General features: G+C 33.5%; 2 protein-coding genes across 2 annotated transcripts; both read right to left on the reverse strand.

The window, feature by feature from the left end:
• Positions 1 to 5,176: 5,176 nt before the first annotated feature.
• LOC109009269 (methyltransferase-like protein 7A) lies at positions 5,177 to 7,971 on the reverse strand. Its single transcript, XM_018989707.2, has 6 exons — positions 7,623 to 7,971; positions 7,383 to 7,478; positions 7,047 to 7,268; positions 6,462 to 6,558; positions 5,796 to 5,858; positions 5,177 to 5,683 (listed from the first exon to the last, which is right to left on the reverse strand). Exons 1-6 carry the CDS (start codon positions 7,947 to 7,949, stop codon positions 5,490 to 5,492), a joined length of 999 nt encoding a protein of 332 aa, XP_018845252.1. The 5' UTR covers positions 7,950 to 7,971; the 3' UTR covers positions 5,177 to 5,489.
• A 6,886-nt stretch (positions 7,972 to 14,857) lies between these two features.
• Positions 14,858 to 22,766, reverse strand: LOC118344820. The gene is made up of 11 exons (XM_035686224.1): positions 22,449 to 22,766; positions 22,300 to 22,360; positions 21,330 to 22,156; positions 17,536 to 20,488; positions 16,927 to 17,081; positions 16,420 to 16,690; positions 16,256 to 16,352; positions 16,032 to 16,156; positions 15,870 to 15,948; positions 15,160 to 15,280; positions 14,858 to 15,010 (listed from the first exon to the last, which is right to left on the reverse strand). Exons 1-11 carry the CDS (start codon positions 22,764 to 22,766, stop codon positions 14,858 to 14,860), a joined length of 5,160 nt encoding a protein of 1,719 aa, XP_035542117.1.
• Between the last annotated feature and the right edge of the window lie 3,676 nt (positions 22,767 to 26,442).

Genomic DNA, 26,442 nt, shown 5'->3' on the forward strand with positions numbered 1-26,442 from the left:
CACTTCCTTAACTATTAAGTAAAAAAAAAATACATCAATATACTAATAATCACTTCCTTAACTATTATGTAAAGAAAAAAATATCAATATACTAATAGTCATTTCCTTAACTAATAACTAAAGAAAAAAAATAAAATACATGAGGTGTCAAAATAAGGAACAAGTAGAGTGAGACAAAGTAGCATTTTTCATTTTATAATAAAACCAAGAATCCAAAATGGTACCATAAGATGCAATATAATTTTATCTTTATATTTTTATTAAAAAAGGAAAAATCTACCTATCATCTATTTTTATCATCATCCGCTCAACATTTCTTAATGTGATATTAAATAATAGGCTCACAAGTAAAATATGATAAACGGTCTCCAATCATTTAATACTACATCATAAGATGATGAATATTATTATTTTAAAAATATATATATTCGTTACATGCATATTTGGAGATGTTGAAGTGGATGTGCATGCATTCCATAACTTAAAAAGCTCATAGCCTGATAAAACTTGTAATAGGTAGGCATATTATTTTTTATTTCTATTTTATTTAAGAAAAAAAGGTGGGCAGATTATTTCAATGTATATAAAGAAAAGTTTTGTTTTCAAGCAGGAACGTAGAACAATCTTATCGTTTAAATCAATCTTATCGTTTAAGTAATGTGAATGATATATTCTATATAGTGACTTAAAAACAGAATAAGTCGTATATAAAAGCACTGAAAGTTGGATTAAACTTGATGTAGCGCAACATATTTTGACCCAGCAATAAAAAGATAAACCGAAAGTGATGCTTTCATATTGCAAGAATGACATGCCACCGAAAGAAAATGGTAAGAAAGGCGACTTGGCATGTGTAATCAAGGTGTCAAGAATGTGTCAAAATCTCATATGATAACAACGGCGCTGCCAATTGAAACATAAATAATAAAGTTATGATATTTAAATATACTATTTATTATCAGACTGTTATCGTTATAAAAAAAAATCATAGCACTAACACTTTTTATTCTATCCAATTACTTGGATAATAATAGAATGGAACATGTTAATAAAAACACTTGCAAATTGGTTTTTCCAACTCTTTATTTTTCATCTTATTGACTTGACTGCATCTTTACTCTCATTGCTATGAACAGGGTACTCCACTAAAAAAGCAGTCGCACTTCCTCGTAGAGCTTTTGCATGCTATAAAAGGTTTCTTTTTCTTTGGATAAACTATACGTTGGGTTAACGTCGTGTTACGCAAGTTTTTGGGACCATATACTGATAATTCAGGTTTTTAGAATTGAACATGCAAAAACAAAGTAGAAAACAATTAGCAGAGGGCGGCTTTTGAACAGGAGAGTTTCTGATACTAAAGTTAATAAAATATCTTGAAAATTTATAAATAATGAGAGAGTTTAGAGATTAGAAAACTTTTATTATACTTGGAGGTTGATATTTATACCGAGAGTTTGGTGGAGGACAGATCGCGTCGACTCCTCATAGAGTCCGCGTCTTTTTACCGTTCTTTTTGTCATAGTCTTTTAATACAACGTGCCTCTGTGACGGTATCATTAATGTGCCGTGTAGCTCGGATAGTGGTACCATTAATGGAGCATGGTTTCTCGATCTGCCTTACCCCACTATTATCATTGGTGGTCCGTCGATATTTTCTTGTCAGAGGATCGAGAGTCTCCCTTACTTCCCACCCATTTACGTGGACAAGAGCCTCCAAGACGACGAGTCACATAACCTGCTGCATGCTTCCTCATAAAGGTTGCGTCCAAAAGGGTCTATCTGTGGGCCGGGCTGAATAATCTACTTGTTCTTGATTAGATCTTCGTTTCTTATTCCCTTAATTATCTTTCTCAGACCCACTAAAATAGAGGGGGAAAACTCCTTACACGTTGTAAGAGTTTTTATCTAAATTATATAATTGAAACTCGTTATTACATTTATAAATACTGTCAGATCTATTTTATGTATCTATTTGTCTGCCTTAAGTTTTAGAATTCAAACGAAAACTTTGATAAATATTCCACCACTTGAATATTGTGAAGCCATATATACCAACCCAATTTAGGTTGGTAGACATGCTTTAATTACGTGCAAGGGAACAGTTGCACATGTTGGAACTGACATGTTTGAAGCTTCTTCTCTTTTGATTTGGACTTCACTTTTGAAGGATAAAAGCAATTGATGGACCCTTACTCTTAGTCACATGGGAGCTCACATTGTTATGGCCACAAAACTATCATCCCGGTGGTGACATAATAAGTAGGCTTTTTGTGCATTTGGTTTTTTTAAGTGGAAAATCAATTAAACGTGTCTAAATAGGAAACTCTCTTTCTTTTTACTAAATATTACATATTGAAAATTGATATCTGTATATATAATTATTTTTATAATTTTTTATATAACTTTATTTTAAATAGAGAGTATTTAATATCTTTTTACAGAAATGCTATCAATTTAAAACATGATTATATAAAATATTATAAAAAGAATTGTTGAATATAAAAATAGGTACAATTCTTTAAATAGACGATGTGAAAGACCACGCAGATGTAGGGCTCGAAATTCGAATTGTTGTATCGGGATGTGTCAAATCGTGTTTTTAGTGCGAACAAGTCAATCTTCACTCAAATTATTTTAATCATTTCATCTTATTATATTTTATTATTATAAATTTTTTAAATTTTTATATAAAATATAATAAATAATTTAATATTTTTAAATCTTAAAATAATAATAATTTTAAAAAATAATATTTTATGAGTAATTTTACATACAATCGTAAAATATATAAATATCGTATAATCGCTTTAAAAAAGAGTGAGGTCTATTATTAAAAAATTAATTTTTTTCATGTAGTTCCTATGTTTTCTCATATTTTATTTAACTTTTAATTTTTATCTAAAATCATCTCATCTCATCTAATCTTTCTATCTAAATGGACCTTAATAAAACAATTAGATTTTTCAATCTTAACTCACTAATTTCGTGTTTAGTTCTTATCAAATTGAGCTCAAAATGTATACGAGCCAATCTTAGATTCTTAATCCTATTTTTTTAATTAAATGAGCTAAGTCCCTGATTAACCAACTAATCTTAACCCGCTAATTTCATGTTCAGTTACGTGGCTTAAGCTCTCCCACCCACTAGCCATGTTCTTGCCGTCGTCATGTTCAGTTCACAACATCTTTATCATAATCTTATCATCTTGGTGTAGAACTTTTAACTGAGTTTGAGTGACGGAAAATAAAAAATGACGAGGGCAAGAACATGGCTAGTGGATGGGAGAACTCGTCATGATCCTACATGGCCCAATTGCGGAGACAAACCTGGTTTCAAGAAAATGAGAAAACATCAAGTTTCAAGCTGTTGTCATTATATAATGCTGCAAGGACAATGTGCGATTGTCCCTTGTAATGCAAACAGAGCTCATGAATGTGGGGAAGGATTCAAGGAAGAGAAGCTGGTCCCGGAAGGGCACAAGAGGTTTTCTCGTTTGAATGAATGGTGGAGGGAGAAGCTCAAGTCAAAAGGTATACACAAAGTTGGTCCCCCAAAGTAACTGTTTGATAGTTTCTTCAACAATGATTTAAAACCTCCATTGCAACATATAATTGATGTATATTCTATTCTGATCTGATCATTGTCTGCAAGAGGTGCAATGGACCAATCTTCTTGTTGAAAATATATGTTTTCAAATGGTTCTCTCTTGGTTTCTCTCAAGAGCTTTTCTCTTCGTTTGGTTCATTGAGTACATTTAGCTCAGCTGAGTTCGGTTCAGATTTAGACCTCCTTTAATATCCAAACACCAACTCTAAAATTATTAAATTCATCTCAACTCAAAATCTCTTTACATGTAGAACTCACAACCTTTTTTAACTTCTCATAAATACATCTAAACTCATCTTAACATCCAAATACATCTAAACTCATCTTAGGTGGGCTCCACAGAACTCATTCCATCATCTCAACTTACTATTATTCATAGAGAACTCAACTCAGCTCAACTCAATTCAACATACAAACGTAGAGTCCCTTTTGGATATAAAAATGGTTTCATCTCATCTCATATTATCTCATCTCATTATTACAATTTTTTTAAATTCTCACACAAAATATAATAAACAATTCAACTTTTTCAAATTCTAAAATAATAATAATATTAAAAAATAATATTCTAATAATATTTTATTTAACTTTCAATTTTCATTTAAAACCATCTCATCTCATCTCACTATCCAAACGTGGCTTAATCTCTATGCCTGATTCCACATACTACAGTAGGCAATTTACCTAGTTGTCAGTTTTCAGAATGTTCATGTTCTGATTGCCTACTTGAGAAATGATAAGAGACGAGATTTCACAACAAAATTAGCATTTTTACCATTGTAGGAAGTAGAAAATTTCATTGTGAAAATATGGGAGACATTGAAAGAAATTAGATCTCCATTTAGGTGGGGTGTACTACTGCTAACCTGTTCAACACACCTTTGCCTTCACCCACCCAAGTGTTTTTATAGTGTCCAAAGTAAATGACCCCTGTCGTTAATCCAGTGCCTTGGACTGCAATTGCGAAGTACCTTTCAATTCCTCAATACTTATGATAGTCTTTCATCCAGAAGTGGAGATTTTTCCTTGGTTTTTCATCTTCTTTGTGGAGACTAATAAGACAATTTGATTTTTGTCAGATCAAGATTTACATTCCAATCCACACAATCCACAACATGATATTTGTTTTCTTGAGCCAGTCTAACCACACACACACACACACCCACGAGCACACGCACACGTGCATATATATATATATATATATATATATGAGAATCCAAGTTTTAGGGACTCTTCATAATAAGTCCCATTTATCATGGACCAAGGGCCAATAAGATCTCTGGATCAAGCAGAAAAAAAATTCAAGTATTCAACACAACCCTCTTAAGCATGTCTATACGGGACTGTGGGAGACTATCGATTTGGCATGTCCAGCCTTCCTCTGAATCCTCATTAGGGGTCAAAACGCAAAAGAGAATCAACCAAGCAAACATGGAACAAACTCCAGCAAAACACGCGCTCATAGATAGGACCAACTGGTAAGAGTGACAGAGCTTGTGTAGCAGCATGTTGGTGGAGAAAGACAATAATCCAGTTAAAATCCCATGAATAAAGGATGAAAACAAAACAATCATCCAAATCCAAACAGTATTTGACATGCTCGAAACACAAAAAGCGTACACACAATTGTCTATTTAGTATTTACAACTTCGATTTTCAATCTGCAGTTGGCACAAAATCAAACCTATACACCAGGCTATCAAATCTTATTAAGAGAATATCTTCGGCTAAAAAGTGAAATTAAAAATTGCACACATCAAGAAAAAGAAAAGAGCCCTTACAAAGAATGAATTAAATGTTACCATTTATCTACAAATCTTTAATCATATTTTCATACTTGAGCCTGCTTTTGTCCTTGAGCACCCAACTACTTTCTCTCAGTGTTACTTGTAAGCTATCCCATATACATGGGGACTTATAAAAGAGGCGTTGGACAAGAAAGCCATGCTAAGCTCAACACCAGAAAACCCAGCTTCAGATATTTGCATTCCTGTTTCCCTGGTAAGGTGACACCCATCAGAAACTATCTGTTGCAAAGGATCAAAAACACTCTGTATATATCTAAGAACTGTTCCATCTGCACGAAAACAATAGCAAAACAAAACAATAAGATTAAAAAAAAAGTACCCCTTCACTTATTAATCACAACAACTTTCTATTTTGCCATCAAATCAAGTTCAGTTCAATACCTTTTGCAGCTACATGTTCCACAAAAAGGTAAAGTCCACCAGGCCTCAGCACCCTCTTCACCTCTAATTACAATGGTCAAAGGGAATTTATCAAATATTTGGATATTAAAAAAAATAAAGTTATAAGCAACCACCTCCTAAGGAGTGCATTAATGAACTATATCATTCTTCTGATGGTATAATTTAATATAAGCATTGATGCTATGTTAATAGCCTTATTTGATACTAAATAATCAGTTCAGATTTTCAGTCATTGTTTCAGGCGGTTTTTATTTCAGAATTAACTCGATTCTAGCAAATGCATTTGGACGTGAATTGGAACTTCAAATGCTACAAGAAGTGCATTTGCATCCAAATGCCACACACATTCAATTTGATGCTGAAGGAACTAAGCATAATAAACTTTGTGCATAAGTGACACTTTATATTCACGTCTCAATTATCACACCAAACTTCAATACAATTAACTTGTAGTTGGAAGGATAATAAAGTTAAGCTAGCATTCATAGAAAAAGTCTAATTACTTCACAAAGAGAAAATTATACTATTAATGAAGCACTCGACTAACGCTATGCTCCTCACAGAATATGAGGTTTCTAGACGGACTTAATTCCTTAAATCATGTAAAAATAAAAATAAAGTCTTGACAGCTAGATGTTTGAGTACCTTTTAGGGTCATATCAACATCTTTAACAGAACACAAGACAAGTGTTCCAACAACTGCATCAACAGAAGCATCACTTAATGGTATAGCCTCCCCAACCTGAACAACAATAAGATCTTTAGAAATCTGAAGAACTTTGTAGTTCAGTTCACAACCAAAACGACATCTGAATCTGGTACTAAGATACAATATGCCAAAACCAGCCTCACAAAATAGCAATGGCCTGAAGTCCAAGTCGCAACTTGGCAGTTGAATCTCCCGCATCAATCCATCCATAAAAGGTCTAAGAAAAATCAATATGTTGTTCAATTGTATGGGTACTTTTCTCACATTTGTAGCTTTGAGGCAAAATACCACCATGTTGCACCTTATAATGGCAGGGCATGCTATTTCATAGACACCAAATGTGACCCTTTCAGAAGAGCCATCTAGTAATGATAGTGTGTGGGCTGTGATTTCTAGCATATTTAAGCTTGTGGTCATTTGGTTATTGTTATGGACAGTACAAGGTTCAGGCAGAGAATACATATTACAATCATCAGAAAAAAGTTCAGGAATATGCAGTGCCATAAGGGAAGGTTTCTTACCGCTTGTATAAACTGGAAATTAGCAAGCGGCAGGCCAACAGCCACTGCCGCTGCCTGAGCATACTTTGCCATCTTTCTGTTGGGATCCACACCAAAAACCCGGACATTACTACCATCACCAACATAATACTTGAGATTAGGGCCTGTGCCAATCCCAATCTCCAATACTTTCTGGGCCTTCCCCTTCAAATTACTAAACAACTGCGACTTGTAACCTGCAATCTTACCAAACAACAGAACATTTCCCCCAAATTGCAGACAATGATGCGTGCACTTAAATGAGAAGAACTAAACAGTAACAAATTCCAAACTGATTGACATTAAAGAAGAAATAACCTCGGCTTCATAGGATTTCATGCTTGTCTCCATAACTGATGCATAGAACTCCTCGTACCAATCCGGTCTCGGAGGGTGAACCTTGTTCAACACACCCTATCCATACATAGGAATCCTTTACTTTTAAATTCTAATTGAAATCACATAACAATCTGCATTTGTTTTCTCTTGAAGAACCCGCTTTGGAAAGAAATTACATGTTTTTTGCAGAGAGAAGCGGAGAAGATAGGTGTAGTGTACCATATAATCAGACTGTGAATTGGAGGCGTTGGAGGGGCATAGTGGGAATAAAGCCGTTGCTGCAGCTGCTTGAATGAATCGCCTTCTTGTGCAGGAGCAAGATATGCTGGAGCAAAACGAGTCAGATGCAAGTGGCTCAGCGACATCGCTTCCCCTCGGTCCTTCCGGGTGGGCAAGTGCCGGAGACGAACTATCTTTCCTCAAGATAGCCCAACTAAAGGGAGAGATCTTGGGTCGTGGATGTTTGAGTTTAGGACAGTATGAGGGACGAGAAGTGCTGGGTAAGAAGAAGAAGACGGAGGACGCAGGCGACGAACAAACCGCCATTTTTTTTTTCCGTTTAGGACAGTGTAAGGTTTCATGCGTGATAGGCTCCTTTTTTTTAAAAAAAATTATTTAAAAAAGTTATACTAGTGAATGTTTTTTTTACACAATCTCTTACCATTTACACAACCTCCACACATCACACTTTTTTTAATTTTTATTATTTTTTTTTTTTTATCAAATATTTAATATATGAATAATAAATAGAAAAATTAAATTAATTTTAAAAATAATATTAAAAATTTTAAAAAAAATATGGTGTGTGGAAAATGAGAGGTTGTGTAGCATTACTCTTTTTTTTAATGTAGGAGACATCTCCAAGGCAAGACCATTCGAACTCAATGTGTGTTTTTTTAAATGTTAAAAACATATTTTCACTCTGTCAAACATCGTAATACCATAAGTTGCAAATGCATCTTTTCACATAGAGGGAAAGGCGCCATCTTGGTATAGTTGGTTAATGTAGTCGAGCCTAGTAACTAGTTAAGAGGAGTTTTTAGTTGCACTCAAGGTTCGTTTTGGGCTTTCGGCCTATGAAGATCCTGTGAGGGCTTTGAACAAACTTCGGCAAATTAGTAGTGTGGAGGACTATCAAACCAACTTTGAGATTCTATCTAACAAAATTACTAGCCTTATTGAGGAATTTTGCATTAGCACTTTTATGAGTGGGCTCCATAATGATTTGAGGATAGTGGTGACTATGTTTAAGCTCACAACACTTCCGGTTGCTTTTGGGCTTGCTAGGTAACAGGGGGAAGAAGTTTGGAGAAGGAACGAGAGCCATAGATCCCTAACCCCCCTATCTTACATCTTGTGCAACACCTACTAAACCTAACATACCATGACTTCCTGGCCCCAACCTTGTCCTAAAGCTACCAGCAACACCACGACCTTAACCCATAAATCAACCATACCAATCTTGGAACCTAACTTATCCCATTAAAAGAATTACAACCAGCCAAATGCAAAAGAGGAAGGATAAATGATTGTGTTATTATTGTGATGAGAAACATTAATCAAGGTATAGATGTAACAGACCTAAGATTTACTTGTTGGAAGGTCTGGAGATGGAAGCTGAGGAAGAGGAAGGCAATGAAGAAGAACGTGACCCATTACCAACATAATTCAATTCTGAACTAGTAATTCAGCAAGCTGAATTAGTGGGTATCTCCATGCATGCTAATGCATGTGCACCATCTCCCAAAACCATGAGATTAGTGGGGAAGTTGAATCGACAATCTGTTATTATACTTATTGATATATGTAGTACACACAATTTTATTGATTTAAATGTAGCTAAAAAGGCAAGGCTACCAGTGGAAGAGAGCCACCAGGCAGTGCAAGTTGCCAATGGAGAGACCCTTCCTTGCCAAAGTTATTATTGTAAGTCATTTTTCTCAAATTAAATAACTATGCTTTCCTGGCTAACCTTTATTTATTAATCTTGGGAGGATGTGACATTGTGTTAAGAGTGGATTGGTTGAGGAGTTTGGGTACTATTCAGTGGAATTTTCTGGATCTCAGGATGAAGTTTTCTCTCAGTGGACAAACATTAATGCTACAAGGATTAAATTCACTCGAAACCAACCTTGAGGAGGAAAAAAAATAGTAAAGCAACTATGGTGGAAGGAAAAGGAATTTGGCTCCAGCACATGAAAGCAAGTAGTCCCAAGGTGCAAGTACCCATGGATCCAGCCATACAATTAATCATGGATGACTTCCCGGCAATGTTTGTTGAACCCACTAGGTTACCACCACCTAGGAGTCATGATCATCAACTCAAGTTCCAAGAGACAGCCAAACCCACTTGTGTGAGACCTTACCGATACATTTATTACCAAAATGAGGAGATTGAGAGTCTAGTTCGTGAGATGTTGCAAGCAATAATCATCTAGCCAAGTCAAAACCCTTACTTCTCACTTATTATTTTGGTAAGGAAGGCCGATGGATGGCAATTGGTGCATATGTGTGAACTACAAGGCTCTCAACACGGATACCATTAAATATAAGTACCCATTCCTGACATAAATGAATTGTTAGATAAATTGTATGGTGCTAAAATATTTTCTTAGCATGGCCTATGCTCGGGTCACCATCAAATCATGATGAAGCCTGAAGATATTTTTAAAATTGCCTTTCGTACACTCGAGGGCTACTATGAGTTTTTGGTAATGTCTTTTGGGCTTACCAATGCACCATCAACCTTTCAAGAGCTTATAAATGAAATGTTTAGATTTCACCTTAGAAAGTTTGTTCTTGTGTTCTTTGATGATGTTCTTGTGTATAGCACAACATTGAGTAATCACTTAAGGCACTTGAGGGTTGTTTTGAGGATCTTACAGAACTACTAGCTCTATGCCAAGATGTCAGGCAGGTTTGGGGGGTGGGATGAGACACAAAATTCTCATCTCATCTCATCTCATCTCATCTTATCATTACACCTTTTTCAAATCCTCATACAAAATATTATAAACAATTCAACTTTTTCAAATCCTTTCAGTGTCTTGGCCAATTTCCAAGATTCACAAGACATTGAAGGGATTCTTAGGACTTATAAGGTACTATAGGAAGTTCGTAAAAGGGAATGGAGGAATTGCAGCCTCGTTAATGGCCCTTCTCAAGAAAAATGTGTTTTATTGGACAGAGGATGCCACCTTAGCATTTAGGAGTAGTTCTTAAGTAAGAAGGAAGGCTATTGGCCTATCTTAGCCAATGACTTAAGTGAAAAAAATTTATTCTTCTTAACTTATAAGAATGAGTTACTAGCATTGGTCTGACCATTTGGAAATGGAGGCATCACCTACTGGGTCACAAGTTCAAGGTTAGAATAGATCAGCAGGCACTCAAGCACCTACTGGAACAACGAGTAGGCACACATTTTCAATAGAAGTGGGTCTCAAAACTATTAGAGTTTGATTTTACAATAGAATATCGTTGTGGCAGGGAAAACAAAGCAGTTGACGCAGTGTCCATACTACACTCTAAGGATAAGACTCATACTTAAACAATTCAAGATCAGACTGCCACCAGTAATGGAGGCCAAGGCAATCAATGCTGTACAAGCTACTTGGATGGAAGAACTCCGCCAAGCATATGCTCAAGATCCCCAGTCTTTGTAATAGATTCCTTTCTCCCAAATATCTCTTGCCATCACTATATAACTGAACTCTGTAAAGGTGACATGCAGATAGCTTTCAAAGATTAATTTTTTATGGATGATACCATAGGATGCAAAGTCACTGATTATTTTGTTTCTTGAACAATTAGTGACTTTAGTGCCAGGGGGTAGGGTTGAAACCGCACCCCGCCCTGCCCCCCGCTTAACCCAATAACCTATTGAATCTATAAATTATTTTCGGGTCTAAATTTTTTTTAGAGTCAAATTATAATATAATTTAAATTATACATTAAAAAAGAATATAAACTCATTAGAGTTGTATTTTGGATTGCTTTGGCCTCCTAGGCCAAACTTTATATAGGAGATCAAATTTTATATAGGAGACAAATGCAATACAATAGTTGTACTTAAACAATACGAGACTTACTTATATTAAATTGTAAGTAATATATCTATATTACTTTTTTATATTAATATATTGTATATATCTATATACAATATATTTACATAAATTATTTATATAAATATTACAAATATAATTTTTTATATTAAATAAAGGAGGGATGCAGAGCGATGGGCTAGTGGTCTTCCATGATGGGCAGGGCCCCCACCCCCGTGGGGGAGGGGTAGCGGGGGGTGGGCCCCCGCTGCCCACCCCTAGCAAGAAGAAAAGAAAAGTTATAGATCTGAGATCACCCCTTACTCTATGGACTTAAGCTTAATTAGGATGGTTTGGATAGTAAGTTGAGATAAAAGTTGAATAAAATATTGTTAGAATATTATTTTTTAATATTATTTTTATTTTAGAATTTGAAAAAATTAAATTGTTTATTATATTTTATTTAGAAGTTTGAAAAAGTTGTAATAATTAGATGAAATGAGTTGAGATGATTTTAGTATCCAAACAAGGCCCGAGTTTGGTCAGTACTATTCCTGGATCCAGATATAAATAATTTAGTTATTTATATTATATCCTTAACAACCAATATTTATTAGCTCATTATAGCTTAAACATGTCACTAGCTACTCACCTTGTTTGCATGCAAAATATGAGCATTAATTATGAAGCTCACAAGGGCATCTTAAGAGTACCAAGATTAATGTGATGAAGATCCACTCTTAAGATTCATGTCATGCTTTATTTGTTAATGGAGTAGGAACATGACCCATATTTGTTTAAACTATCCACAAAGATAAAGGCATGCAAGTTTGATGAGCAAGCAGCAGAGCAGGTAGGATTATTATAAAATAATAATACAAAGTTCCATCCTAGGTTTAAATATTGTAATGTCGTGCACCCTGTTAGAGCACCAGTTATGGGCTCAACAAAGCTAAATTATAGTCAAAGAATAGCTAAAGTGCAAGATAATGTGCTACAATTGGCTCAACAAATCAACAGCGATTTTAACTTCAAGTTAAATCACTAGCCAAATTTGTTGAGCCAAAGGAACTAGCCAAATAATTCTTTTAGACTAAAATATTCACTTGAGTTGAAGTGAGTAAAATTATTGAGGAAATGTTATGTTTTATAGTGGAATAATATAGCCGTTGAAGAAATATAACTGTTGGAGAAATATAAGTTAAAAAAATATATCCGTTGAAGAAATGTAGCCATTGGAATAACATGAACGTTAGAAAATTAATAGGTAGTTTTTTAATAATGAATAAATATTTAAATTACAATTATAACTAAAATAAATGAAAAGTTCAAAATCAATATTTTATTAGAATAGTGAAAGATTTGTTGAGCCTGTTATTTGATGATGATGAAAAGTGGATAGCTAAATTTGTAAAAGTGAATTTCTTAGTCAAATTTTAGCTAAAGTTTGTTGAGGCCATAACTAATGCTCTTACGAAATGGCATTAGGCCTGCTTACAGAAGCAAAATCCAGCCCACTTGAAATTTGCTAACCTATCCACCATGATTTGTTACAAACTGGTTGTTTGTTTTAGAAAATCCAAATTTGCTTTCATGCACTTGGGTTATGTTTGGATGTAGCTCAGTTGAGCTGAATTTTTTATGAGTAAGATTGAGTTGAGTAATGGAGGAAACTATGTGGGGCATATCTAAATTGAGTTTAAAGTGTGTTTGATGTTAAGATAAGTTTCAGTACTTTTTATGGGAAGTTGAAAAATATTATGGGTCCCACGTATAAAGATGTGTTAAGTTGAAAAATATTGTGGGTTCCACGTATAAGGAGATTTTGAGTTGAGATGAGTTTAGTAATTTGAGAGTTGTGTATTTGGATGTTAGACTCAGTTTAAAATTAGACTGAGCTTAGTTGAGTCTTGCAACCAAATGCAGCCTTAGTCTTGGACAATCAAATGAGATGAAATAAAAAAAATCTTTAAATAATAGTGAGATAGTTTGAATTAAGATTTTTATTGGATTTTGGGAACGAAGAAAGAAAATTTTGAATAAAAATATTATAAAGTTAAAATATTATTAGAATATAGTTTTTTAATGTTATTTTTATATTGATATTTAAAAAAATTGAATTATTTTTTCTGTTTTATATGGAAGTTTGAAAAAATTGTAATGATTAGATGAAAAATTATGAAAGAGAAATTGAAAAGTATTTTTGTTTGAATAGTGTTTGGATGTTAAGATGAGACCAACTACGTATCCAAACGGGGGCCTTAGGATTTTTATAAAGAAAAATCTATTTATCATTTTTTTTATTATTATCCTATCAACATCTTTTGATGTGATATTATATGATAGACTTATAAGTAAAACATAATAAATAGGTTCTAGTCATTTAACACCACATCATAAGATGATGTGAGACATCATGAGATGATGTGAGAATGATTGTAAAACGGATGATTACGAGGAGCATTCCTCTTTTTATAAATAAGTGAGGATCTTTTCCCTTACCTGATCAGTACTGGAACAGTTTCAGCAGATAGAAGAATCATCCAAAGCCCTAAGAGTTTTGAGAGAGAAGGAAATTAAGAGTATGTACTTTAGCCCTAGAAAATGAAGGCAGAACAGCTTGAGGCTGGCGAAGCTAATTCCAAGCACTCTACCAGCTCATCAACACAAAGGGTACTACTGATAAATAGAGGGCTATCTGTAATGGACTTGGTTCTTCGAATTATTGGAGCTGTTGGAAGTTTAGGAAGTGCGGTGGCAATGGGAACAACGGACCAAACACTACCATCTTTCATACAGTTTATCCAATTTAATGCTCAATACAACGATATTCCCATGTTCACGTAAGTTGTGGTTAATTAAGCATGATCAATCTATCTATATATATATATATATATATATATATATATATATATATTTGCATGCATGCATGAATATTTTTTATTTATTATAAAGAATTACTTCATCTATATATACAGGAGTCAACCTAGCTAGCTATAAAAATAAGCTAGTCATGCTGATAAAAGCTAACATATTTTCGAATATATATATATATATATACTAGGTCAAAATAACGTGCAAAGCACGTTTGCCTAGTTGGGTAAAATAATTATTTTAAAAAAATAATATATATTCTATAAAAATGATAGTTAAGTAGAGTATAATAATTACATGCTTGCATAGATTAGAAGATAAAAACATTAGTTTAAAATATAACATACTCCAACACATATTTATAACATTGATAGTTTTAGCAAAGTTACTTGCGATAAGTTTAATACAAACCCAACAAAAACATTAGTTCAAAATATAACATAGTCCAACACATATTTATAACATCGATAGTTTTAGCAACAAACTCGACAAAAACATCAGTTCAAAATATGAGTCCCTTGATGTTTTTACTATGATCCATCATTTTGTGTCTTCTTGTACTGCATCAATAGAAATGACATTGAAATTCTTGTGCTGTTGTTGGTTGAGTCGATTGGGATCTACTAAAAGTTCAATCATCCACTCTTTCTGTGAAACTTGTGCTACAAGATTTTCTATATAAGGCAAATGTTCCTGCAAAAGAAATTTTTAATAACCTTGCATGATTAATAAAAATTTAAAGAATATATATGCTGGAAATTAATGTAGTAAATATGTCAAAAATTCTAAGACGGACGTTTTTACTCACAACAATAAAGGTAATAGAAAATAAGAAAACATACATCACCAGTATGATTCATTAGCTCAACTGCCGAACAACCGAATGCTTCCTCTACAACTTCACCAAACATAACAGCAGATAGTTTTCCTGTACCATCGTCGAGTTGAACATATGCTCGACAACTATAAAATTGATGGAAATATCATTTTAAGTTAGAATCAATAAAAGTTATACATTAAATTTATCACATAATTATCAAACAGAACAAAAAATTTGAATGATACATACCGTGGTTGGGAAATACTTTGGTGTTTGCAATGGTAACAAAGGAAGCTATCATTGTAATCATACCCAGTTCCTTTATTACAACCAATACATGACATGTAAAAAAATATCTGGCGCAAGTCAACCACTATTATCTTCGCCTTTATCCAAAATTTTGCTTTCTACATTACATCAAAAATAATTTTTTAGATGAATTGATTGTATAAATATTTGAATTTGTTACGAAAAATAGGATTTTACCGCCATGGGTTGTAAACTTTTGATCAACTCAGCAACATCACAATTCTTGATTATTTCTCGTATACCAACAGAAGACAGAGATGTAGACGGGTATGTCAAGCATCTTGCAATAATACTCTCAAGTAATGAATCATTAATTACCGCCCTTAAAATTCATAAAAACAAATGCAACATAAGAAATACAAATATGAAGATTTTAATATTCAAGTAGCACGAAACAAATAATGACTTATTTCTGACGATTACCACTCTTGCAATGAAGTTGCCTCAGGAAGAACAGGATTGATCATAAATTTACTTTTCGGACGTGATGAAAGAGACAATCCTTCATTAGAAATAGAGATCGTGATTAATGCAAGCATATACAATATAAAAGAAAAATATAAGATTGTTAATTATTAAAAATACCATTATAAGAACCAACTCTTATTCTTGTTCCAAGTATAACTGGCTTTGTCCCAATTATTTCTGATATTTTTTTGCATTCATCTTGCACAAATTGACCCCACATAGTTAAACATATGGGGTTTAAGCTACAAAAATTGGAATAAAAAAAGAATTAACAGAATATACAAGAAATAAAGATTGAAACATAATTTTAAAAAAGTAAACTACCTAAAAAATATTTTTACCTTTGATCAATGACATATATTTCCTGAATAGTTGTTGGTCCATGTACTGAAGTTATCTCTCTACATGGCTTGATATTGATTGCAACAGCTAAAACATCTGACAAATAAGATTTAAATTTTTAATAAATTGATAATTAAATATTCTAAAATCAAGAGTGAATTACCTATTTCTGCAATTGAGTCTTTGTAAGCGTCTAATTCATTGAACGGAATGAGTTGGTACTTTGGTACCTCCAATTGTTCTTCATCCTTTGGAACTTCCTCAATTATCGTTTTGGAATTTAAGATCCATTGATATTCATGTGTTTCAATTCTATACTTCGGATCCAGTGGCCTTACATATGCATTACTGATGTAGTATGACCGGAAAATATGTAAAGTATCATCTCGCGAGTCTATATCTTTATCAAACATTGTTGCTTGCACTCGATTTCCCTGTATAGTATAAGAAATTGAAATAAATAATTTACAAAAAAAATATTGTAATAAATAATTGAGTATAATAATTTTGTTTATTTTAAATTATTTTTGGGTTTTAAAAAAATAATATTTTTAAGATTTTTTACAAATTAGTAGTAAAAAAAATAAAAATACAAAAATAACAAAATCATTTATCAGTTGTTAGTACACCAAAAAAAATAAAAGACAATAGATAGAAATAAATATTATACCTCTGGATCAATCAATGTTAGGCTTTGGTACTTCACTGGTGAGCGTTGGCCTGTTCGTTTGGGTGACTTGTCTGCCACGATCATTTTGATTTTCCAATTCCTTGTACTTGGAGTGATATCTTTCATCGATGTATAAACCGTCCGCATCTTTAAAACTGTTCACATACAAAAATATTAAAGGTGTAAGTGTAGTAACCCAATACTAAATTAAAAAAAAAAAATTACAATGAGAAATAAAGAACACAATACTAAACATATAGAAAAAGAATTCTATAAAATGCATAATTTTGTTTAAGTAGTTAAACTCAAATTATACAATTGAATCATTACCTGTAGAACATTAATCTGAACATGCTAATCTTAATAATTCTGTATAGACAATATTTTTTGTGCAGTTCTTTTCTGATCGATCAGTCGACACTGGCCGTATTAAAACCCTTACTGTAGATGCAGTCTTAGCCCTTGATAAAGCCACATATAATTGACCATGTGAGAAAACAGGTTGAGGTAAATATATCCCAACAAAATCCAATGTTTGCCCTTGTGACTTATTTATAGTCATTGCAAAACTTAATCTGATAGGGAATTGGGTTCTTTTGAATGGGAAACCACTATTTTCATCAAGATTTGGCAAGAATGGGATCCTTGGAATAAAGACTCTTTTTCCGCTATGGTGCCCAACTGCGATTTCTGCATCAATTACATTTCGATCAAAAGCCCGACAAATTAGACGTGTTCCGTTGCATAGTCCTTCTGAAGGGTTAATGTTTCTAAGCAACATGATGGGACAGTTTATCTTTAGTAACAATTCATGAGGAGGAAGTCCATTTGGGGTTAGAGTATTTAAAAAATCCTCCATAACTGATTGTTCAGATGCATCTATTGCTTCATCAAAGCTATAATATCGCCTAAGCTCACCAGGAAACCTATGAATCAGTAATGTATTTATTTCATCAACATAACTGTTCTTTGGTGTTAATATGGCCCGATTCATCATAGCTGAAATATTTATTGAATATTCATGAATATCTTGGAAAACAACATCTATTAAATGATCCAAAGAAGTACAGTCATCTTCATAGGGAACAAGCATGCCATTAGGAATTTTTACAGTTTCGTCAATTGTGATTGGTGGCATTCCGTTGCCTAATTCTAACACATATTCTGAAAAAACTGGATCCAATCTTGCTCTCATATTTTCAGTTAAACGAAGTTTGATCAATGTAGGCCACAAATAAGATGAAACCAAACTGGCGTCAACATGTTCTTGTCTTGTTCCTTTACGAACCACAGGTAAAACCTGGCGAAAATCTCCACCAAAAACGATAACTTTTCCACCGAATGTTAACTCTGAATCATTAATGTCTCGTAACATTTTATCTAAAGCTTCGATGTGTTGTTTTCTTGACATAGGGGCCTCATCCCATATAATTAACCTTGCTACACGTAGTAGCTTTGCAATGGCACTTTGTTTACTGACACAACACATGCTATGTTCATCAGTATCTAATGGAATCTTAAAGCGCGAGTGTGCTGTTCGACCTCCAGGAAGGATAGATGCAGCAACACCAGATGAAGCAGTTGCAAGTGCCACTAATTTTCTTGATCTTACTGCAGCGAGAAGTGCCTTGTACAGGAATGTCTTCCCTGTCCCACCAGGGCCATCAACAAAGAATGTAGCAGTTTTGTTTGAAAAAACATTTTCCAAAATTGAATTATAGACATGTCGCTGTTCACTATTAAGGATTTCTGATGCAGCATTATCTTCTTCTGGAATTTCAACAGCCAATTCATCATCGATTTCCCTAGATTCGAATTGGTCTTCATCAAAACAAATGTCGTCATCAAGAAGATGAAATGAATTAATGTGTTTCCCCATTGATTCAAGTGTAAAAGAGATTGAGCGCAAAACTTGCATTCTTACAGTCAACATAGAATCTTCAGTTGACCTAAAATCAATTGACATATCTTGCTCAAAACGTTCCCAAAGCTCTCTCGGATTGGTTGGATTACAATAAACCAATATAGTTGCAAATAGCCGTCTCAAACTGGACGGCATTTGATATAGAGATGCTTCATGTAAACAATCTTCTAAACCACTGTCTCTCTGTAGCAAACCATGCATAGTTGCTGCCTCACGAAAAGTTGGAGCCACAACACCATCAACTGTCCTAAGATCTTCAAATGACAAAGGTCCTCTTACATGATTTAGCAATATCCGCAGATAATACCTCTCACCTTCAAATGGATTTGCTGTAATAATTCGACCTATAACAGTTTTCTTTTTTCGACAAGTCCACTCTTTGTATTGCTGGCTCCAAACATAGAATTCTGGAAATTCTTTGTACAACAAAGTCCTGGCATTCTCATCCACTCGATTTAATGCAAAGAATTCTGTTAACATCGATTTTGCAGACCGATCAGAGTTGAGAATATTGATTAAGTCTTCATTTGCTCGAAAAGTTACTTGGTGTTGATCCTCAAGATGTAAATGTAAGCTATACACTGCTGGGTACATTTCATTAACAACAAAGCCATATATTCTCCACATAGCTTCAGGCGGAGCAATCCATCGGGCTGATTGGAATTGTTGGATTTCATCAATTTGTTGATTATTTTGTTCAGAAACCAAATTGAAAGCAATACGATCATGCCCTTTGTAAATGTACTTATAAAGATATTTGACTGCTGTTATAGTAGAACAAATCTCGACGTTAATGTGACAGTCAAATGTTGCAAGCAAATACGGATTATATGGAACGACCCAACGGTTATCCAAATTATGACCTCTCACTTTGACAGTTATTCCATTGTCAGAACGCCTATATATTGGGAAGCAATCATTTCCAACAGTCGTACTTGATGCAAAATTTTTTGGATAATGGCTTTTGCAATAACCATTTTTTTTCATGCAAACATTTGTTGGATTCAACACTCCACATGGTCCATGCATCATATGCTTGACAACGGCGTTATGCAAGTGCAAATTCGTATTTTTATCAGGTATTTCTGCCGATACAATGTCATCAAAAGATTCAGGCGCATAGAGTTTCCAATCTCTTTGTAATATAATTAGAAAATGAGCATGTGGAAGGCCTCTTTTTTGGTGCTCAATAACATAAACATATGCTGAAACTTTTCCAAATATCTGTTGCTTGAATAATCGATCCTTTAATTCTTCTAATTTTGCACGAAAGACCCGAGCAACTAAATCAGGCCGATTTTGACTCTCCTCATGTAGGCGTAATTCATTTGAAATTTCTTGCCAATTTGGATTGCATGTCATTGTTAAAAAAATGTCTGGTTTACCATAACGCTGAACTAAAGCCATTGCTTCCATATATCTTTTTCGCATGTCTCTTGGACCCCCAATAAATGACGAAGGCAGAATAATCCGTTTTCCAACATTAGAAGCGTTAGTTTCCCCTAGTGTAATGGTATCAACAATACCTTGATATAACTCAGATCGAATATGTTGTTGTTTGCTACGGAAATAGTCTAATCTTGATGTCTCGATCTTAACATACATATCAACAACGAATTGTTGCAATAGACGACCAGACTGCAACAAAATTGATCTGAAATTTTCTCTGATTTGTAATTTGTAGCAATAATACTCACGACACGAAACAATTGGATCCTTCATTTTTCTGTTTAATGCTACAAAAGTTGAAGGGGAATGCAATATTACAAAATTGGACGTGTACAAACTGAGCATTAGCATTGGTCTATGCATATACATATGCAAAGTCATATTTGCATAATATGACCATAAAATCCTCCACATTGGCTTATGCATATCCAAATATTTAGCTACCTATGAACAGCGCTTATCCAAATTTGGATAACCACTATTCACCCTACAAATATTATTGTAATCATTATTTATCTCTCCTCCTACTCTCTCTCTCACAATCATTTCATTTTCTCCCTTTTTCAACAACACAACAAATCTTCACTTGCACATTCATTTTATTATTATAATATATTATATATATTTTTTTCATTTTATTATATTTTTAATATAATATATAAAAAAAACTATATTTTTTATTATTGAATTTATATTATTAATGTCAAATGTATGTAGTGGATGCTAATTGCAAAATATATATAAAAAAATTGATTTTAGCAAAACAATAATAATAATAAAATAATAATAATTTATTATTATTTTGTGTCAAATATGCATAAACCAATGTGAGAATTTTGCTTGAATGACAAAGTGGATATGGAAAAGAGGCGATTTTGCATATGCATATGTATAGACCAATGCTAATGCTCTAAGTACAAAATGGAAAGATTAAGATTATACTCTAACCTCGTTGTTCTCTTGTAAGTAATTCTTCTGCTGACATTGATTGGTGAGGATCTATTGATCGGGTTGTTTCATTACATATTACTGTGCTTCCTCTATTGATCCTTTTAATGCCTTGGTGCCAACCAGTATCCCCAAAAGGAAATAATAGCGGATACTGAAGTGGATCATAGCAGCCAAAATAATACTGAACTATATGACTTCCACCAGAATGACCAAAGACACAAATGTCCCGTCCTCCCAACTGATCTGCATCTTCATTTTCAACCCATATTGCTGCAACTTGTGAAGATGTCGGGGCATTGAACACACGCTGATCTAGGCCAGCATCTGATCTTATATGGATTACTTGATTTTCCAAATTTGGCAAATCACCAAGAGATCGGAAAAACACAGAATATGGATTTATGCGAAGAATATCGATGAGTTGAGCTATAATTGATGGGTTCATTCTGTCTGAATCAGAAATACGATTTTCTAATTCGTGCTCAGTATCATAGAAATACAATTGGAGAGAAGAAGGACGACCATTTAAAGGGACTAAATCATCGATATAGTGATAGATCTGTCCCTGAGTTCGGAAGGTATAAATCCCTTTATTTCGTCTGCAAAGATCTCTATCGAATTTAACTCCAAAAGATGTAAACGCGAACTTGTTATTATAAGTCCGAACATAGGTCTTAAAATGCGCCGCTTCATTTGCATCGGAGGTAAAAAGATCATAAAGCTGATCAGGGACATCATTTGTGGCCAAAGAAATTGTCCCATCTGCACAGCAAAATCCATTTGTTTCATGATAGAATCGTTTTGCTTTACAATGTCTGCAACAAGGCACATACGGCAAGGAATATGCTTCAGATGGCACAACTTGCAATAGTTGTCTACGTCCAACAAAGCGACGATGTCCCCTACCTATTGAGTTTAAAAATGAACAGAAGACAATAGGCGTAAACCCATCGAATTGTTTGAATGATCTGGCTAAGGACACTGCTGGAAGAGTGTCAAGAGTTGACAATGGAATAAGAACGAATAATATAATTATACTTGTTTCTTACCCCTACGAGATGATGGTATACTTGTTTCAAAACTTGACTCTTCCCGAACAACACATGGAGCCTATTTGAATAGGATGTTCTCAAATTTCAATAAAAAAGAATATAAGATTGATTGAATAAGAAATATGAAAAAATAATTTCAAGAAAACCTGTTGAATCAAAAACTGATTAGAGACGGTCGTTTCATCTATGTTTGTGTTTCCTGATTGACGTGTCAGGAAATCCATAGAATCACTCGGACAATCAGAATGATTCGCCACATTGTTTAATGATGAAGTTGCCTCTGAATCAACTATACAGACATTAACACCAGGAGGAACACATACTTCATGAGACGAAACTAATTCATCGATATCAACACCAGCGCGGAAAATTCGTTGTCTCTTTGACACTTTTTGTAGAACAGTGAAATCCTGAATGATGTTTATATGTTGGACATCATTATTTGAAGGTTCATCAATTGACATAGTCATTTGATCACCCCCAAATGAAGCTGAATCTTTTAATTGGATGGAATTGCTTCTAGATGCTTTTTTTTTAGCATATCTTTCTCTCTGTTTTGTACGGAGTTCTTCTTTTTTCTCTTCGGGTAAATCTTTATACGAGATTTTCTTCGCCGGTTGTTTTCCATGATCTTCAAAAAATAGTTTCAAAACTTAACTTTTATAAAACTAATATTACTATTTGAAAACAAATGCTACATAACTCATTAACACAATCTTACCACTTCTCATTATGTTAACGAAGCAAACAATTCTTCTAAACGTTGGATAATACTGTTCCACACAACCCAAACTAAATGAATAATTAATAACTACTTAATGCGAAATAAACGTCTCCACATTAGTGACATATAATAATATATATATATATATATATAAAGGGACTTACAGGTCTTGAAATGAACAGTGGAGAGTCTTTTATATATTTAGATCTCTTGATAAGGAGGATAATTCCTGTTTAGACACAAAAGACATTGTAAGTTTTGATTGCATTGTATACACACAAACACACACACACACACACACACACACACACACACACAACATCGTTGGTCTTTGAAGGTTTTTTCCCACCTTGTTGTATTTTTCATGTCCATTTTTGCATTTCGATCTGGATTTGAAAGTTTTTTGGTATCTTTATTCGTTTTGTATTTCCATTTGGATTTGGGATATATTTTCATTTTGTTGTATTTTCATTGTTCATTTTTGCATATGAATTAGGATTTAGATGCGATATATTTTTTCATTGGTCTTCGAAGTGCTGTTTGTGTATTTTTATTATTCATTTTTTGATCTGTATTTGGATCTAAAGGTTTTACTCGCATTTTTTCATTTTCTTGCAATTTTTTTCATCTAATTTTTGGATGTGTAAAACCTATTATTAGAAAGAAAATTATAATATTAGCAAAAATGTTATGATTTTTTTTGTTGTATTATTGTATTTTTTTATTTTCATATTTTCACTAAGTTGTGTTCGTTTCGTTAGTTGATTTTGAGATGACATATGTAGTAGGCCTGCAATCCGAGCTAAAAGTATCGGATATGCTTTCTAATTGAACAGTTAGTCATGTCATAAGAGTAATATTATTATGTTTACATTTTTAAAAGACGGATGTTAGATGAGTGATGCATGTAGAAATAGTCTTAAGACGTGTAAATTTCGCATAATATTTCATTTAAAAAAATTGGATAAATTTGAGACTCACATAAAAAATTATTTTTATAATAATGAACTCTAACTTTTTTTCCAAAAATGCATGGAACTTGCACATTGTGTAACTCATAAGTTTAGGTTCAGTAGTTTGACTAATCTAATGTAAAATATTTTACTCATATCTAACCAAAATATGAATATGCATTTAAGCTATATGAAAACCTTTAAATATAATTATTATTTTCATAAATTTCCGTTTTAACACCGGTAAATAAATATCGAATTGCCTCTATCTCTAAAAGATGATCAAGAGAGTAATTGAAAAGATGGTCACCTTGACCGAGCTGACGCGTCGATTTTGTGGTGGTTCAACAGATTTTTTTTATTTTTTATTTTTTTTTTACTTTTAAACTTATTCAAACAATAATAATATTTAAAAAAAAATAGAGGTGAAGAAAAAGGTCCAAAAAGTTAAGAGAAACGTGATATGTCAGTTGCAGCTGTCACTTCACGATTTCCCATATATCTTCTCTCTCTCCTACATAATAATATATATATATATATGAATAATTTTAGAATTTTAAATCTTCACCGTTGAACTTGGCTTTATGTGTCAATCTGATATTTATTTCTTAACCATTCTCTCGAAGCTTCTTCCCGACCCACTCTCTCTGGCTCTTTCTCAATCCAACCTACTCTCTCTCACTCTCGGTAGCCGCTAGCGACGCTGTGCGTCTCCTCCAGCCACCAACGTAGCCACCCACAACAGCAGCGCCGCCAGACGCAACCCTCAAACCATCGTAAACTACTGTGATGCCCTACCGCACCCCCTTCCCCCTGCGAATCACACCCCCTGCATCTGCGATGCCCTAGCCCCAGTTTTTACTCACTCTCTCATCTGCTCTATCTCTCTCTTTGCTATCTGCGATGCCGAACGATGGAACTACTCGACCTTGGGATCCAAGAGATTAGAACGGATTTCCGTTTGGGTATGTTTTTTTTCCTTCCCTCTGTTTTGTTCTCTGTTTCTTGATTTTGGGTTTTTTATTTTTTTTGAGTATGTTTGAATGTTTGAGGAGTATCTGTTTAGATCTATTTAGCTGCAAAATGCTAGAGTCGTGGGTTATTATTATTTGGAAGATTTGTTTAGATCTCTTTAGATTTGTTTAGATCTATTATAGATAACATATATATATAATGAAGATTTGTTATTATTTGGAAGAAATGGTTTTTGGGATGATGTATCTTTGATTTTTCTAGATTTTTTTTTTAAATTAGTTGTGTTTCCGGGTGGAGTTTGGGAAAAAAAATTGGGGCCTTTGGGTTCCAAAATATTTTTAGGAAAAGCAAAGACTTTAGAGAGTTAAGCAACAATTTCATGTTTGGCTCCATATTAACGATTGGTGCAATGCTTGGTGCTGTCACAAGTGGTAGGATTGCAGACTTCATTGGTCGAAAAGGGGTATGTTGAATTTAAAACTTTGATTTGGTAGTGCTCAACGTTGGTCATCTCTATTCTTACTAAACCATGTATTTTAACCTTTTGGAGTTTTAATGGAAGCAGGCAATGAGGATGTCAGCTGGTTTCTGCATTGCAGGATGGCTTGTTGTATATTTCTCTTGCATTGTTTGCACATTTCAATTCTTGGTGTAAGAGATTAAATCTTCTCATATTGCTGAAACTTCTTGCTATTATGGTTTTTTTCGTATGACTTTAATGTAGGGTGCTTTTCCCCTTGACATGGGAAGGTTATTCACAGGATATGGAGTTGGAGTTTTCTCCTATGTTCTTGTTTATTAATTTTGCTAAGAGAAGTGGCTGTCTAGGGATATCTGGATCTCCTACCACTTCATGTGCTTCCCCTCAACTTTGATTGTCTACATATTTCTTTGACTTTTGGTTTTAATATATAAAGTTTATTAACAATTTCTTAAGCATGGAGTAATATATATATATATATCTTTGTATAGAAGCATCGAGCAAAGCTGATTTTGTTCTCATCATAATCTTTAATTTAGTAAGTGGAATTTGTCTGAATCCTTGTATATATAATCCTTGTTTACTTATAAAATATATATATATAATCCTTGTTCAAAACTTTTTATTTTTTTCAGGATCTCTTTCAGTCCAATTACTTGAAGTTTGCTATTTGGTGTGGAGATTAAATCATTGATGGACATGCCATTGATTTTGTAATTCATATATTGTAATTTTGTTTTTGTAATGTAATGTATAAATAATGAATAATGTAATATGTAGTCATTGTAGTGGATTGCATTGTGATGCATATGAATTTATGCATTTAGTATTTAGAACACAAATATTATGCTTTCCAATTTGACTTCTTAGAATTGTTTTTAATAAAATAAAGGCTTTTATATAAAAAAATAATGATGGTCTGAAATTTAAATAAATATAGGCTTTTAGTGTTAAAAAAAAAAAAACCCGGGAATAACCCGGAACCCGGGTTATACCCGGGTTTTTTG

Source organism: Juglans regia, chromosome 16 (genome assembly GCF_001411555.2).
Source record: "Juglans regia cultivar Chandler chromosome 16, Walnut 2.0, whole genome shotgun sequence".
Lineage (NCBI taxonomy): Eukaryota > Viridiplantae > Streptophyta > Magnoliopsida > Fagales > Juglandaceae > Juglans > Juglans regia.